Below are 17335 nucleotides of genomic sequence, written 5' to 3' on the forward strand. Positions count from 1 at the left end.
GAGAACTGTTTAACAAATTAGGTCCCTCAAATGTATACTGGCATTATTGGCCACTATTGTAGTAACAAACCCACAATTTTACGGGGTAACGTGGGAGACATCTATTTAAATCAAATTTTCCAAATCATATGATATGGTTATTGATAATTGAGTTATTACTTACTTATTAATTAACGTGCTTATTTCCTATTAGCTATACATCACATAATTGATAAATTGTCTAAAAACATTAGTTAAATAGAGAAGTGGCACGTCACTTAATATTATGTGAGAAGTTTTAAATTCGGTTATTGCAAAAAAACGAATTTAAATGCATAGCTGACTCCCCAACTTTTAGTGTAGGGCTTGGGTGGAGAATGGAAGTATTGGCGGGTATCATTTTGGCACATTTGTGGCGGCAAGGGCTATATGCAAATAACTGGAGTAAGCTCATTCCTGCACAAGGTTCTAAAAAATATTAGGACGGTGACGTCACTTAATATTACGGTTTAACAAATATCGTATTTCAAATATATATATATATATATATATCATATGTATTAAAAAAAAAAAATAGAGAAGTGACATGATTTGGAAGTGGGTGATGATTACCTTGCGCTGGTTTGTGAGAATTAAAGTTCTTCCAATCGCATATATTCATTATATATTCTACGGTTAGAAATCATTATAAATTTTTTATTTAAAATTGAATATAAACAATATTTGATAAAAACTAACTGCATAATATACGATGAATAAATATTTTTGAAGCATCCAACCCTCACAAAGAGAATTTCCGAGAAAAAACGCACTCATACATACAACAACAAGTGCGGCGTCATCTTATTGGATGCAGAATGTCTCTTCAATCTATGTTATCCGGCACTGCACAGTCCACACTACACCGGATCACATCTCAAGATTGAAGAAGTTTCTAACCCCTCTTTCTCCATTGATATAGCTCCTCCTCCTACTCCAACCATCTCTCGTCTCCCTCGCCACCATCTCCACCTGAGCGCCAACCGGAGCTACTACTCTCCGCTCCATCTTTCTGCTGTAAGTCCTTTCAATTTCTTTTCTTTTTTATATGTAAATTTTCCAGAGTTGAAATGTGAGTTCAGTTCCATTATTCATCTGATGGGGTTTCTCTTAATTCATGTAAAGAAACAATTTTTATGTGAATTTTCGCATTCCGATTACTGATTAGTAAACGAACCTTTGGATGAATTACCATCATTGGTAATTGCTTCCTTTTGACAGACAAGTGGGATTTTAGAGAATTGTGGAGTTATCCAATCTTATAGCAAGATTGTGACCACGTTTATTTGTTTTAACGATTTTTCAGATGGAATCTATCAACATGGAGATGGGTACCGTGCGGTAAGAATTCTCAACTTTTATAGATAAATTCAGTTGGTCCTCCTTGTACTAGTTGAAAAATCACTAAACAAACACTGTTTTACCTATAGATGATTTGGATTGACGCTTATCGGAAACATTGATTCTGCATGATCTGCTCTTGCACTATCAATCTACTTAACAGTGCTGACAGTAATAACCAATCTCCATTAATTCACGGCATTGATCGTGTCGTTAAGCATTTATGAATTTCATTCTCTTATCATCATAGTCTTGACAGGTGTTGCCTTGACAAACAGGTCCTGTGTTTATCAAGAAAAAGCTCGAGAAAATTGGATTGGAGAAATATCCACCCACTTCCACATGGTGCAACTACTTGGAAACTCAAGTTGGGCTATCAGAGGCTGATAGGTTCTGAAGTTTGTACTAGGAAGCATCCCTTGAACCATGTCTTCTGGAGAATAAGTTCAATTCCCACTGGTTTGGAGGAATCATCATCAGTACGTGCAGAAATCTATAGCGGAAATGATGAAAATGCAACTGAAGATTCGCAGGAGGAGCCTCTTCCTCAACCTTTAAGAAGTAATGAGGTAACCCGTGCCACTAATTTGTTTAACATTGTAAATTGGGCGGTAAATGGAAAAGTCACCACCCTTAAATTCCATATTTATAATTTTCATGGTCCAAAGTCCAAACCCATATTTTTTGTTCAACTGATTAGTGAAATTATTTTTGTAGCATAGTTTACTGATAATATCTGCATTGGATATCTACTATCGCAAATTTGCAATGGGGTTTTTATTTTTATTCTATTGATTTTTTTAATCACAAATCCTGGACAGCATTCCAAATTTATGAATTTCCTTTTCTAGTTGTTTAGCATTCCTGGCTACTTGTGGTTCATACTTTAAATCCTTCAGTCGCTCAGTGAAAGTAAATGAAAATAGAGAGCTTTCTTCTAAAGGAAAAATGGTTATATTGTTCTGGAAAATACCACCACATGATTGAAAACGTGTTAACTCCAATATCTGCCTTTATTCTGATTGTTCTAAAGTATATGGTAATTTCCCACACGTGAGTGTTATGGACGGAAAGGTATAAAAGGATTTTTAATAGTATTAGAGGGAAGGTTGGGGAAAAGTAAGGTCTTGGACTTAACTTTGGGCATGGGTTTGTTTGGTATTTCCAGAAATATATTAGATATCAAGACTAACTTATGTTAAAACTATATATCAGTTGAAGTCACTGCTAGCTGATTCTGAAAGAACAAAGCTCGTCAAAAAACTAAGTGAAGCCAATCAACAAAATCGGTTCCTCAAACGACAGGTTTGTATGTATCTTGTAGCAATGTCCTTTATATAAATTGACACCTAATTCAATATGTCATTTAAGTTCTTCTTCATCATTTTATGAGAGTGGCCATGTTTTATGTTATTGTCATCTTTGCTGATATCCTCATTGATTTGACTGGATTGTTTTGCACTTAGTAATGCACTGTAGCAGCAGTATACATGTTAATTAAACCGAAGAGTAAAGATTCTATCACACAACAGGAAACTGGATTGATACGTTGTTGAGTCCAGCTTTTCAATGATACTCCTTTCTATCAGTAAATGCTCCATTTAAATAAATAAAAACCATATAACAGGAGGAAAATAAATCATAACTGAGCGATGAAGCATTAGTTTGAAAATAGGGTTGTTGGCATGTTTCGCATATGATATAAAGGTTCGTGCATTCACAATGTTATTTTAAACTTGAAGGTAGTTGAACTGAATATACTGGAAGATAAAGATGCGCCCACGCCCCACCACTTTCATCATTTGAGTTATGAGAAAAATGTCAGAAAATATATTGCTTGGATTTTTGGTTCGGATTATTTAATCCACATGAGAGCTATTGTCTTAAGTTCATTGAGAAAACTAACACGCATTGATTATAATTCATGGATGCTGTTAAATGGAGACATCTTGGATGTGTATAAGGTTATCTCGTTTGAATTATACATCTCTTCAGTCCGTCAGTCTAGATAGTTCTATCATGTGTAATAGATTTGACATCTGATTTTGATTTGTTATTTACACAGTTGCATATAAAGGAGGATGCGTTGGTTAACTTCAAACGTGAACTTGCTGTCTTGGAACTTGAAATTCAGGTTACGTATTTTACTAGTGGTGGTTGTCTGCACGTCTTGCATGAACATATGTCACCACTAATGACTTATTAAGTCTCTGTTGATCAGGATTTTTATCACATGTGAGTAATCTAAGTTCCAAGGGAGAGACTCTGTTCATGTTTGGTCTCTTCAGCATTCTACAAATCTTTTTAGTAGTACAAAAATGGTTGTAGGTCGAACACTCTTTGGAAGAGCAAATAATTCCAGTCCCGATTTTGATATGTTGTTGGGGTCTTATCCGCTGCCAAAATGTGTTTAGTTAGATGTTTATAGTTGCTTGGTTTCAAAAGCCATCTTGATTGAATTCTGTTAAAACAAGTTAAACATTAAGAATGTCAAACATCAAACCATAGGATCTATATATCATAAACCTTGAACTTTTACGACAACCACGTTAGTACGTTACTAATAACATACCTACTAGCACCATTTGAACATGGTGTTATCATGCATTACGGTTCACCTGATTCAATAAAGTTGAAGACTTGTGATGTCATCATTCCTTTAGTTGTTCTAATGGGCAGGCTTTGGTGAAATTAGCAGAAGAAAACACTAAATCTGTTATTCCTGAAGGTTCAAGAAAGATTAATGGGAAATACATTCAATCCCACCTTCTTTCCCGTTTAGAAGGTAACTTGCTGATCTGGATTTATTTATTTATTCCTCGTACTCACTCTCATTCCTGTTGCTGCTAAATTTTTTATTCTCTCCTGATTACTGAGAAAGTTTGTTAAAAAGCATCATACAACACAACACAAATGATTGTGCACAAAGATAATAAAGTATATATTTTCTTCTCTTTCAATAGCACGATGTTTCCTAAGGTGCATCTTCTCCACAAAATACAGTTGAGCTTAGCATGGATAGGTGCCTTGAAATGTGAATCAATATCCAGTTCCCTCTCTCTTATCTCTCTGATTTTCCATTTTTCCCAAAAATACATTTCAAATCAAAATTTAAATCCGTTTTCAGATAATCTTTATTTGAATAATCAAAATAAGTCATATATGGGCTACAATCATCTAGTGAAGAGCAATAAGAAACATAATGTAGGAACAAAGACCACTCGAGTGAGGAGTGACAACTGGAGAAAGGACCACTTAGTAGTTGGTGATTCAGAGCGGAAACCTAAGGAAGAAGATTGGTTGGCTCTTGGCATTTGGGGATTGAAATAGGTTGGACATGGTAAATGTTGGCAGTGATTACCTCAAGTACATAAAACTCCTGGGCATCCGTCCTTTGGAGTCAACATGGTTTTTGTGCAAATGACTGGGATTCTTGAGTTGAGAGAGATTATTTCTGATATCCTGTACGTGGGTTATTCCTTATGTTCTCATCTTTGAGCTTTGGTATTTGGAATTGGGATAAACATTGGCAAGATATTTGGGTGGGGACCCCTGTTTAATTTCAAAATTGTTATTTCCCAATTTATATTGAAGTTCTTTGAATTGTAATGCGGTTATGTTGATGTTTCCTTGCTTGTAAACTTTCCTTATGTTCTGACAAAAGTACTGTTATATGTGTGAAGCTGTACATGAAAAGTTGAAGGAACAAATAAAGGATGTTGGTGCTGCACAATCCAAGGAGGTTCCCCTATTCTGGTGTGGCATGGCTGAGGTACTTAAAAACCAGATACTTGTGTAATTCCTTTTCCTCTAGTAAGGGAGTGTGGTAATGATTAGCGACTCTGGAATACGATAATATGGTTCACTTTGTTGCAAAGAAAATGATGACGGAGTATTTTTGTCTTAATAACAGTGTGTGCAAGTTATGGGCACTTTTGATGGATGGAGTCAAGGAGAGGATTTATCTCCGGAGTACACTGGTTCTTTCACCACATTCTCGACAACATTAATGCTGAGACCTGGAAAGTATGTATCCGATCGCTCAACTATTCCTCCTCTTCCTCCCTTTCTTCACTCTGACCCGTAGGTTTATTTTTGAAGGTACGAAATCAAGTTCTTGGTTGATGGGGAATGGAAGCTATCACCAGAATTCCCTACAGTTGGTGAGGGATTAACGAAAAATAACTTGTTAATTGTGGAGTAGGTCAAGGTCTACAGTCATGGGATAATATATGTATCAAACAACTGGAATTACTGATTTAGTATGCTAGTCTCTCATTAGCCTTTTTTAAGGTCCTTAATTGTGCTTCTGATGTAGAGAAAAACCTAGCATTTTAACTGCTAGAACAGAGGGAAAAAAAAAAAAACCGAGAGAAAAAAGAACCGAGAATTTTAATCTAAAACGTCCGCGAAACTGTTCGCTCTGTATTTTTGTGAATATATAATCAGTATGATGTGTATCGTGCTTGTTACTATTGTATGTTTGGTACTGTATCAGATCAAGAGCTTGGATAAGTTGCATGTTTGGACCGTTTGGTCTTCTACAAGATAAAGAGGTTACTGAATGAAACCACCAAGGCTGTCGTGATTTCTTTCGGGTAGTGATTTTCACACTTTAGTTTTATTCATTGAATTCAACTGCACTCGTTGTTGGACTAGAACGATTGAATAAACACAAAGAGAATTAAAACATAAACACGGAAAGGGGAGTAAACGAACAAACTGAATGTGGAAAGTTGATGCAAGAAGAAGCTTTAACAAAGCAAAGTAAAAGTATGGAAGGGAATGAGTGTTCCCAAGGACTCCAAGATGCTTCTGATTCCTGAAGAGGTCCGACGAAATTAGTCTGTGAAATACACTGTCATGATCGATCTTACAAGAACTTTTGTGCTGCAACGTTCGCCTTCCAGTAAACATTCCAACTTGCTTGATTCTTCTTCAAATCTTCTTCTTCTTCTTCTCCAAAACAGCGCATGGCAGCGCTACTCTTCCTCCCGCTGAGCTGGTACTGGTCATTCATCGCTGCGGAGGCTGTGGCGACCTTGTTGTTAGGGGTGTAGCAAGGCCCCCCCGGTATGCACAGGGAGCGAGCTACAGCGGGACGGCACGTCCGGGAGGCAGGAACGCGGTATGTTGTTCTCCAATTGCTCGTCCGGAGTGGGCGTGTTGGATGGACCACGCACGACTTTCTCTGCATGAATTGTGAACTCAGTTGTTAGTTAAAAGGTGCATTGGCCCCTTGAATAGGCTTTTAGACTCTTCTAAACGACTTGGTTGTTTTCGCATGTCGCTATTAGCCAAGACCAACAGATTGATTGATTGTTTTCATGAGCGATAATAAATTAGAACTCGTTTGGATGTGCTTTTAAAATGACTGAAAGTGCTTTTGGTGAAAATGTTTGTAGAACCAATCCTTAGTAAAAATATAAGTAAATCCTAAAAAATCACTTAAAGTGCTTTATGCAAGAAGCATCAATTATGTGCTTCTTCCAGGAAGCACTTTAAGTGCTTTTGGAACCCAAAAACAGTTTTTCTAAAGCACTTTGAGTTATTTCAAAAAGATATCCAAACGAGCCATTAGTTGCAATCCAGTTTCCTCAATTACATTTCTATATAAAATAAAATAAAAAGTTACAGTTCTGGGCCTAAACATGTTGAACTTTTCAGAAATGGGTTGTCACTCAATCAAGGAGACCTCACCAGCCCACAACACACATCAAAACGACGTCGTCAGGATACAACCCAGTGAAACCCTAGGTCATAAAATCCCCACTCACATCGCTTCCTCATTCAGTCTTTCCTTTTCCCCAGCCGCTGGAATCCGAACCCTCCTCTCTCCTCTCCCCTCTCCTTCCCCGTCGCTGTAATCCAATCCCATGGTACGTCCGTATCCAATCATCTTCCAGATTGCCCACCATCCGTTTGCGTTAATGCCTCTGACAATCTTCCGTTTTTGATATTTCAGGCGCCGAAGAAGGACAAGGCACCGCCGCCGTCGTCGAAGCCGGCGAAGTCCGGCGGAGGCAAGCAGAAGAAGAAGAAGTGGAGCAAGGGAAAGCAGAAGGAGAAGGTGAACAACATGGTGCTCTTCGACCAGGGAACCTACGACAAGCTCCTCACTGAGGCACCCAAGTACAAGCTCATCACACCGTCCATTCTCTCCGACCGTCTCAGGATCAACGGCTCGCTGGCAAGGAGGGCCATCAGGGAGTTGATGGCCAGAGGCTCGATCAGGATGGTCTCTGCTCACGCCAGCCAGCAGATCTACACCAGGGCTACCAACACCTAGGTCTCATGCTTTTCTTTTGATGAATTGTCGTTTCGGGTATTGTTACATGTCGTTTTAGACTATTGGCGTCGATTTTGTTTAATCTAGTCTTATGGAAACCTAGAGATTTTCTTGGCTTGATGAATTACTTTCTAGTTTCTACCTAATATAAGCATCAACCAATGCTCGCTTCTTGTTTATTTAGATTGATCTTTTACTTGAATTTCATTGCTATATATGCTTACTTTTCACTTGAATCATGATGAATGGTAATGCTTTTCGGGCAGTCTCAATCGAAAATGCCATATGTTTTCTTGGTTGGTAGGCTTAATTCAACCCCTAACTTCATATTCCTAACAACAACAATAAAGCCTTTTTCCCAGGGTTAGCTATATGAATCCTAGAACGTCATTGCGTTCGGTTCTGTGTCACTGTGTCACGTCTTCCGTTAGATCCAAATAGTCTAAGTATTTTCTTAAGAGTCTCTTCCAAAGTCCTTCTAGGTCTTCCTCTACCTTTTCAGCCTTGAACTTCTGTCACGTAATCGCATCTGTAGGTCTTTGTTTCACATGTTCAAACAACTGTAACCGATTTTCTCTCATTTTTCCTTCAATTTCGGCTACTCCTTACTTTACCTCGGATATCCTCGTTCTTAATCTTATCCTTTCTTGTGTGCCAATACATTTAACGAAGTATTCTCATATCCGCTACACCTATTTGTGTACGTGTTGATTCTTCATATTCCTAACAAATGAAGAAATTTCCTTGCTTCGTCTGCATAGGATCCTCTACCGCCCGTTTGCTTTGTTTTGCGGTTGTTCTTATATTTGTAATGCTTTGGGTTCGAGGCTTGAAACAGCATTGCTTTTTGTTTTGAGAACAAATGTCGTTCTGGCAACTAATGTAAAAAATCCCATATCCGTTGAAATGATCATCTGCGGATGGTGTTCTTTTTGTTTTTCTTTGCCGTCCTGGGGTTGTGGTTGCGTATAATGTTTCCCACTTTTCGACTTTGACACGAGCTTAATGCCAACACTAATTAGAGCGTCTGGACCGGGTGACTTGTTTAATCTGGTTGTTATCGCTGTACGAATTCTTATGAGTTGAATATGGATGGGTAGTAGAAGTGGGGTAGAATACTAATTCAAGTGCAGGTGTCCTCGTAAGAGGTATCGGAAGCATTTTTTGGTGCTAATCACGCTTTTGATTTCTTGTAGAGTAACATGGCAGAAAATATGGTCAGTATTATATCCATATAGGATTATTATTCAAATGTTGATTAACGTGTTTATTTCTTATTAGTAACAAATCGTTTGGTTGAAAAATTTAGTCTACGTAGCTTTCCTCGTACTTATATATCCTCTGTCTAAAATCGATTTTCTGTTCCTCATCAATTTACGTTTCGTAGAAGACTTCACTTTAATATGCATTTGGTTTTACGAAAACCAAACTATGATGTATTTATTTTTTTCTGGACTACTCCATACTAGAAATCGATTAATGATCTCTTTAGCATTTTCCTATAGTCTAGTTGTAAACTAGATTGTTTAGAAACTGTAGGCTCTTAATTAAAGATATTTATCGGAAACCCTAACTTGTTTACACGTTGTAAACTAGATTGTTTAGAAACTGTAGGCTCTTAATTAAAGATATTTATCGGAAACCCTAACTTGTTTACACGGCCTCTAGTGGTCTAGCGGTCAGGTCCTTGATTCGCTCCCAAGCGCACTGTGGGTGAGAGTTGCTCCCAAGCCTCTGAGGTTCAACTCTCACCCACGGTGACAATCTAGCAAACGTTGTGGGGTCAAGCAGGGGGGTAAAACTTTAAAAACAGTAGTGAACAAAGTTTGCTTGTCGAAGGTATTTGAGTTGAGGGAAATTAACAACATAAGGCGATGGAACGTAATTACGTGAACATCGGTTCATAGGGGACACACTAGAATGAAACTTCATATAAAGCCTTCGGATGACTTCGGAGCAGTCACACAGAATACGTGCTTATCTTCACGGTTGATAGGTGCTCGTAACAAAGGTCAAAATAATAACATATTAATTACATTTTTAATATATTAATAATAAAATAATATTATCATATTGGCTAGATTATTGCCACTTTTATAAATTCCTTCCGCTTTTGGAATGAGATATTGTCAAGCTTTCAAATCTTTATATAGATGTTTGTACATACTCGTCAGAGATTACTCAGTCTAGGATGTGCCTTGAATCTTCTCGACAAATTGTGCATGACTTCTTCTGCATATGCTGCATCCTCATCTCATTTTCAGTGATCGGGTCATGAGTAACAAGCACCCAAACCTCAAGCAAAGCAACATCTTCTGCGATCGATCAAATTGCCTTTTCACCTGTTTTTTGGAAAAAAAAGAAAAGAATTTGAAAAGTGGAAAACAAATATAGAAGATTGTAGTAAAAATGCATATAAAGTTGTGATAGGGATATGGAGAAGATGGTTGGGTATTTATAAAATAATAATATAAAAAAAATTTATAGTTTTTTTTCTTTCTATTTTTTCTGAATTTTTAAAATTTTTTAACTTTGGTAATATTTTATTTTTTTTACTGTTAGAAATCCACTGTTAGAAATCTAACGGTCCAGATCATCTGGCTGTTGGAAATCCAACGACCCTCCATTCGCTACATGTCCAAGCCGTTGATAAGCAGTCAGTGCTCTGCTGCAGCAGGGTCCTCTGCTGCAATTTTTTCGGCCCACTCTCCCTTGTGTATTACATGTGGCTGACAAAAAAAAGAGTCATGGCTAACGTTAGCACAGGTTTTTGGGGTGGGCAGTGGTTGGCCCATCACTCGCCCTTGCTTTATTGGATTGCTGGGGGGGGGGGGGAGTTTTGGGCTGGAGGGCAACATTGTTGCCTTTGTCCTTATCTTCCACCAACGGGTGAACATGCTCTAAGTTCTTATACAAATTATTTATTTTGATCATTAAATTAAATAAATCAAAACAAAAAACAAACATAATTAAACATAGGTGTATAAAAGGCTAGAAAAGTGTTTTTTATCATTTTCATTTTGGTGATTTGCCCATTTTGCATGGCCTTGGTGGAAATGGTTGGCAAGACAAGAGTCGGGCTTTATTGAGGTCAGTAGGGCTTGTTACAAAGTTTACCACGGGAAGGATAAGAATAAGTCTGAAAATTATGTAATGGGTTGATTTGGTATAAGATTCTCATAGACTTATGGGAAATGTTAGAGGCTATTAATACCGTTGATAATATTTATTCTCGTATTTGAGGTCTTAAATTTGATTATTTCGTTCTATTCTCTTCTTTCTTCTCTAATCTATTTTGCTATGAAAAAATGAGAAGGATTATACATGCATTGGAAGCATAGGAGACTCAAGAGTAGGATAAATTTTTTATTATGTGGGGAACATGGTTTGACACACCAATGTAAATATGGTCTTGCATACTAAGTGTAATAATACAATTGATTAACCACTTGTATTGTTATATTTAGTGTTACTGGACCGTATTCTCTGCACACTAAAAAAATATCTCAAGGAGTAGGTGAATTGGTCTTTATCCTAGACGTGTTGTTTCATTTATTTATTTTTTCTTTATTTATGGTATGAGACTTCATATCTTGTTTTTGGTAGGACTAAACATAAACACGTTTGAATGCTTCTTGAATGGATAATCAACCACCCAACTACCACGAAATGCTTCATTCCCTAGACTTTTTTTTTTTTTTTTTTTTTTTTTTTTGAACAACGCTTGATTTTCTTTTTGCTATTATTGAAAGCAAAGAGACTATTTATTTTTATTTTATTTCTTTTTGGTGGAAGATACGCCAAACTCTGATTTTATTTGTTTTCCATGGACTATATAGAGGGTCCATTCTGTCACAGAAAAAAAAAAATAAGTGCGTCTGATTTACCAAGATAAAAAAAAAAAAAAAAAAAAAAAAAAAACAAAAACAAAAACAAAAACCTGTATCTTTGAAATGTAGTTATTATTATTATACAAAATTAAAGAGAGAAAATAGAAGGATTGAGAAAAATTTGACATAACGACATGCGGATCATAGTTTCTATCCTCTTACCCTGAATCTCTGCTTTGGCTTCTTCCCAAATTCCACCAAAAAAATTATTGTTCTTCACATTCTTGGCGCCCCACCACCACCCCCCCCCCCCCCCCCCCCCCCCCCAACCATTTCTTCCCCCATTTCTCCTGTGTTTTCCCTCCAATATGCCAAAATTTTGAGCTTCAACTGTTTAATGTCAAGGATTTCTCTCAATCTGTGAGAACCCGTCTGGGTAGATTTTGTTTAGTGGATTGTTTATGAAATATGTATTTTAATGATCTACCAATTTGTCTAACTTGGCTGTGTTTGATGCAGGCAAGGAATTGAGAAGAGAAGAACCCCTTTTTGTTTCAGATTAAAACATATTCTACTGTTCCTTTGCTGCCCTATATTTCAATCTGTAAGAACTAATTTGAATTATTTATTTCATTATCTGTTTTAATTTTTCCTTTAGTTTTTTATTAAATGGATATTTTGTTAATTTAATGTGGAATTGGATGCAGAGGAACTGCTGATTGATTAAATGGGTGTCCTCAGAAGGTAGCACTTTTTCATGATTTGGGTCTGAATCATTGGAGGATGGAGATGTCTACCCAGCAAGATAATTCTGTTCCCAACAAAGTCTCAGGTATAAATTTTATTTTTGGAATAAAGGAGCGACCCTAAGCCAACAAGGCTACCCGCTTTGTGAGGGTTGGGGAACGTCTATTGTACGCAACTTTACCTTTGCTTTGCAAAGAGGTCATTTCCACTACTTTGAACTTGTGACCCTTCGGTTACCAAGGAGCATTGCGCCAAGGCTCGTCCTCAAATTTTATTTTTGGAATGATTTTTAATATTTGAGAAGATTTGTCCTGTAAATTCATTTAGTTGGAAGGGATTAACATGATTCATGCTCCTAAAGAGGAGAATGTGTGTAAGGTTGAAGAGGATTTATGTGTATAAATTTTAATGATCACTTGAGTGATTTCAACTGTAATTGTTAAAGAAAAGTAACTTTACGATAATTTTTCTTGAATGAAACAGTTGGTTTCGGTAAGGTCAACATCTTATTTGGGAAAATTTGCTTCTATTCCTCAGCATCTTGACGCTTATATATGGTTTTGATTTTCTTAATGTCAGCAGTTGTTGATATCAACATTTCTACGATACAAAACTTGATGAATTTATTGCACTGTGTTGCACAAATGAATTATACCGGGGTTCATTAATGAAAGAATATGTTTCATTTGTAGGCTCAGGTTCTTGCCTCTATGATCTCTTATGTTCAGACACACCGGTTTGGAGATGCCCTAGTGATCGACGTACATTATCTGGTACTTTTTACTCTTTACATCAAATACTTGTTTAGGAATCTGTTTGTGTTCTGACTTTGCCAATATTTTCCTCGTCTTGACATGCTGTAGTTAGCTATTAGCGGCGTGTCACAATTCACTCAATCCATTTGAAGATGATACTCAAAAGTTTATGATATCAGCTTTTAGTAAACAACATGAGTTGCTCCAAGAAACATGTCAAATCTTTCCCGTGGATCAGTATAATTGAAAAAAATGACATATAGATATAGTATATAGATAGCTCATGGAAGATCTAATACCTCCACTTGATCTTGTTGCCTTGCCTCTAGTTTACCTTCATGGAGATTGGTCAAATGAAAGTGTCAACATGAAGTTCAAATAGAAGGTTTACGATGTAAAAAGTGTTAGTGGGAATGTGGGGGATACGTCCAGAGAACCCAGGGTGGGATTATAAGTATCTAAAAATCATGTACCAATTGAATTAAATCCCAAAAAATGAGTTCTGCATTACCAAGCTCTCTAGTCTGTCTGATATAAGCATTATTTTCCGGGTGTTTTTCCTTTGTTTGTTGTGGTCTCCCTGTGATATTCTAATAAGAGCACATCCTATATTTTGTAACTTCTATAGTTCAATGAACAGGTCCACAAGAAAGGCTGGAGATTTTGTTGCATCAATCTGCCAACAGGTCCTGTGCAGATTGTGAAGCTCTAGATCCAAAATGGGTGTGAGTATCATATTTTCATGAAGAGAAAGTTTTGACATCAATCCTTCTCCAATTTTAATAAAACTGAAGCGAAAGTTATATGAAGTTATTCCAACCTAATAGAACTTGTTTTATTATCTTACCTTGTCTTTTTTCTGTTCACCGTTAATTATGTTAATATCTTTACAATCTTCTTTTCATCCTATTTAGCTCAATTTTGAGTTAATTATTTATCACAATGTGGACGGTGCAAATTTCATACATATTGACAGTTTGAGAGTGGGTCCTGCACATAGGTGGATTGAAGCAAAATTTGTGATGAGTAATGAGTAATGACACATTTTTAGAGAATGATGCTTAATGAGTAGTAGTTGTGAATTTGACGATTGATCTTACAATTGTTGGTAATATTGATTATCTTTTGCTTAATAATTTGACTATGAGTTTTTCACAACTTATGAGTTCGCTGTTACAACAAGAAACTGTAGGTTTTCAGGGGTACATAATACTGACCATGCGCACAATTATTTGATGTTTTTCAACATGATATTGATGACTAGTAAATGAAATAACTTCATATTTAGAATTTTTGCATCAACCACCTCTTCTTAGATTTACGTAAGTTATGACTGTTTTTGTTGCTTACATTGTATTTTGACTGTACCAATTCATTCATATCAGATCTTTAACCTTCGGAGTATTTATTTGTATAAAGTGTTCTGGTGTACATAGAAGCCTTGGAGTGCACATTTCGAAGGTGTGGATTATGCAACCTTGTTCAGGATTTACCCAAAAATTGTATGACACAGAAGTTTGAGTATTGGAATTTGGATATTCTAATCTGATCTGGACATATGATAGGTTGTATCAGTGAAGCTAGATGAATGGACAGATGATGAAGTTGAGATCTTGGCAAGTATGGGAGGAAATACTACTGTAAACAAGAAGTATGAGGCTCACTTGCCGGAAAATGTCAGCAAACCAAAACCAGATTCTTCTATAGAGGAGCGCTTTTATTTTATTAGGTAGTTCAAGTACAGATTTTTTTTCATTACTTTGTTTTCAAACCTATACGATTCTAAATCTGAGATTTACTTCTTGAATATGCAGGAGAAAATATGAGCTGCTAGACTTCTTGAACTCTGATGAACAGATGTCATGTCCTTTCCCACCTAATAAGAAATCAAGCAATTCAACTGTTAGTTCTACCCAAGATAAGAAACAGTATGAGAAACAACCAACGAAACACCGTATTGGTCAGGCATTTCGTAACAGCTGGGGAAGAAAAGACTCTGAACATAAGACCGCAAAGAAGGGCTACTCAATGCCGATGGTAATGGCCTTTCTGTTTGTTTACTGTGTTGTTTTATCTTGTTATTTCTGAATTGTTTTTATACCCTTAGTCCCTTTGGAGCGAGGGTCTATTCTACATTACCATGCCTATGTTTTCATTATTTGAAAAAAAAAAAAAAAAAAAAAAAAAAAAAAAAATTTCTTTTTGAAATGCGAACCAGAAATAGTTGTGCCATAGTTTTAATTCATGACAACCACAAAGGATAAAATAAAGTTGGTTGAATAAATTTGAAATTTTTGTTGGTATGGGTAGAATCTCACTGCTTAATGTGTACGTTATAGGCAGGTATGGTTGAATTTGTTGGACTAATTAAGGTGAATGTGGTTAGAGGAACCAACCTAGTTGTACGGGATATGGTGACAAGTGACCCTTACGTCATCCTTGCATTGGGTCACCAAGTAAGTTTCTGCTACTTAAGCTATTATTTATGAAATGAATTCAACATAGTCAATAAACTTAAAATGCAGTTTTCCCTATATATTTGTTGCAGTCGGTGAAGACGCGTGTCATAAAGAACAACCTTAATCCAGTATGGAATGAGAGCCTGATGCTGTCAATTCCTGATCACATACCTCCTCTAAAAGTGGTAAGTTTTACTCGGTTCCTGTGAAAATACTATGACATCAAGTCCGCAATGCACTGTGTGTTACATTGAAATTCAAACTGCGTATTATAATATCTGCAATTTCATGTGTGTCGTGTTGAGATTGCTATTTAATGCAAGATGGTTAATTACGTATGGATGCTAAAGATGTGCTCTCTTCATTGTGCAGTGACCTGTTTTATATTTTTGTTTGTGTTTTAAGCAGTAAGTTATGCAGACGCAATTTTGTGCATCAACAGGACTATTTGGCCTATGTTAATAACGTAGGTCATTAGTTGCTCAGATTTTTGAAGTTTTTAACAGGATAACATTTTCTGGTATTACAGTTGATAAACTGAAAATGAGTGAAGAAATCCAGTGGATTTGTTCTCCTACAGTGTGCGTACAGAAATTAATCGTTTATTGAGCACTAATGTCAAAGGAAGCGGTTAATAAATATTTGAAACTCTTTTACCCTTTAGTTTGGGACGGTTGATTGAATCCCCCAGTTCATGCAATTTCCTCTAAATTACAGGAAAGTGCGTAAAACTCATAGCCTACCGTAAGAAACTGATAATGATTCTCTGCTTTTGTTTTTTACTTGATTTATCATTGTTATATGGGCGTAATCTATAGTCATATACAAGCATTCCCTTAGTTTGATGAAGATGTTTATGTGCTTTACATCTCTGTCTTTGACAAAGTTTTCTAGTAATGTTTCTATCGTTACATTCAGCTGGTATATGACAAAGATACGTTCAAAGCTGATGATTTTATGGGTGAGGCTGAGATTGACATTCAACCTTTGGTGAGTGCTGCCATAGCCTATGAGAAGTCCTCAATCAATGAGCCGATGCAGCTTGGAAAGTGGGTAGCCAGCAAAGAAAATACACTCGTAAAAGATGGTGTCATCAACCTAGTAGACGGGAGAGTGAGACAGCAGATCACTCTCAGGCTGCAGAATGTTGAGAGGGGTATACTGGAGATCGAGCTTGAATGTGTGCCTCTTAATCAATAGCCCGCATTGGCCTAGAAAGTTAGAAGGAAATGAAATTACGTGACCTTTATGATGCCGAGGTTTGCAACTCACCACGAGAGATGGATGTATGTTATACTGTAGAAGTCATTATATCGATAGCTCTGTCAAGCGAGTCTTGGTTGTATGTTGCGGTAGTTTTTTGCTTTCTAATCTGTGGATAAAAATTTTAGTTAGGTTTTCACTTCATGGTACGCAGATGGATTTGATTTTTTTTTTTGGTTCTTTTTTATTCTGGAGGGAACTTTTTAAAACATTGTCCAGTTTGGGAAATTTGGAAATTCATGAATCGACATCTACTTGACTTAAATTTAGCAAATCAAGATTTGGGATTTTATCATTGCTCTGGTATTTGGTAATCTTCTCTTAAGAACTAAGCACTCAAGTTACGAGACGTACTACTTTGGATTTCTGCACACCGTCTCTCTTTTCAAGGCATTAGACTGAACATATCAAAAGAGAATCGAGGCCCACAATTAAGAGGTGTGTGTAGAAAGTAAAAATTGATGTTGGATATCATTCTCCAACAAAATGATGAAACTTTGTTGCTAATCTAAGCACATTCCTACTTGTAGGCACAGAACTATCCCCTCACCTAACATATTTCCTTTACCCCTCTTAATTTTCCTAAAGACTTCTACAAATTAAACCCTCCAGCTCCTGGGAAACCAGAGAGCA

General features: G+C 36.6%; 3 protein-coding genes across 5 annotated transcripts; all 3 read left to right on the forward strand.

Moving 5' to 3' along the window:
- Positions 1-797: 797 nt before the first annotated feature.
- LOC137748061 (protein PTST, chloroplastic) lies at positions 798-5834 on the forward strand. Its single transcript, XM_068488159.2, has 9 exons — positions 798-1035; positions 1325-1359; positions 1619-1928; positions 2575-2664; positions 3425-3493; positions 4039-4144; positions 5043-5131; positions 5273-5385; positions 5461-5834. The coding sequence occupies exons 2-9, from the start codon at positions 1325-1327 to the stop codon at positions 5561-5563; spliced, it is 915 nt and encodes a 304-aa protein (XP_068344260.2). The 5' UTR covers positions 798-1035; the 3' UTR covers positions 5564-5834.
- A 1272-nt stretch (positions 5835-7106) lies between these two features.
- On the forward strand, positions 7107-7831 carry LOC137747600 (small ribosomal subunit protein eS25y). The gene is made up of 2 exons (XM_068487736.2): positions 7107-7238; positions 7325-7831. The coding sequence occupies exons 1-2, from the start codon at positions 7236-7238 to the stop codon at positions 7646-7648; spliced, it is 327 nt and encodes a 108-aa protein (XP_068343837.1). The 5' UTR covers positions 7107-7235; the 3' UTR covers positions 7649-7831.
- A 3594-nt stretch (positions 7832-11425) lies between these two features.
- LOC137748246 (putative ADP-ribosylation factor GTPase-activating protein AGD11) lies at positions 11426-16967 on the forward strand. 3 transcript variants are annotated; one of them, XM_068488366.2, is made up of 11 exons: positions 11426-11898; positions 11998-12082; positions 12186-12310; positions 12918-12998; positions 13621-13705; positions 14366-14441; positions 14546-14709; positions 14795-15017; positions 15320-15436; positions 15529-15624; positions 16358-16967. In XM_068488366.2, the coding sequence occupies exons 3-11, from the start codon at positions 12262-12264 to the stop codon at positions 16637-16639; spliced, it is 1173 nt and encodes a 390-aa protein (XP_068344467.1). In that variant the 5' UTR covers positions 11426-11898; positions 11998-12082; positions 12186-12261; the 3' UTR covers positions 16640-16967. The 3 variants fall into 3 exon arrangements, with proteins under 3 accessions (XP_068344467.1, XP_068344468.1, XP_088536864.1); XM_068488367.2 differs by having other exon boundaries at positions 11519-11914; XM_088680738.1 differs by lacking the exon at positions 11426-11898 and having other exon boundaries at positions 11958-12082.
- The last annotated feature ends 368 nt before the right edge of the window (positions 16968-17335 follow it).

Source organism: Pyrus communis, chromosome 2 (assembly GCF_041283825.1).
Source record: "Pyrus communis isolate YQ-2024b chromosome 2, ASM4128382v1, whole genome shotgun sequence".
NCBI lineage: Eukaryota > Viridiplantae > Streptophyta > Magnoliopsida > Rosales > Rosaceae > Pyrus > Pyrus communis.

Bases quoted from the DNA above. Each gene is read 5' to 3' on its own strand.
- LOC137748246 (XM_068488366.2), top strand. From the start codon at position 12,262: ATGGAGATGTCTACCCAGCAAGATAATTCTGTTCCCAACAAAGTCTCA. The intron at 12,999-13,620 runs GTACTTTTTACT...TTCAATGAACAG, and splicing joins TGATCGACGTACATTATCTG to GTCCACAAGAAAGGCTGGAG. The intron at 13,706-14,365 runs GTGAGTATCATA...CATTCATATCAG, and splicing joins GCTCTAGATCCAAAATGGGT to ATCTTTAACCTTCGGAGTAT.
- LOC137748061 (XM_068488159.2), top strand. From the start codon at position 1,325: ATGGAATCTATCAACATGGAGATGGGTACCGTGCG. The intron at 2,665-3,424 runs GTTTGTATGTAT...TTATTTACACAG, and splicing joins ATCGGTTCCTCAAACGACAG to TTGCATATAAAGGAGGATGC. The intron at 5,132-5,272 runs GTACTTAAAAAC...TCTTAATAACAG, and splicing joins TCTGGTGTGGCATGGCTGAG to TGTGTGCAAGTTATGGGCAC.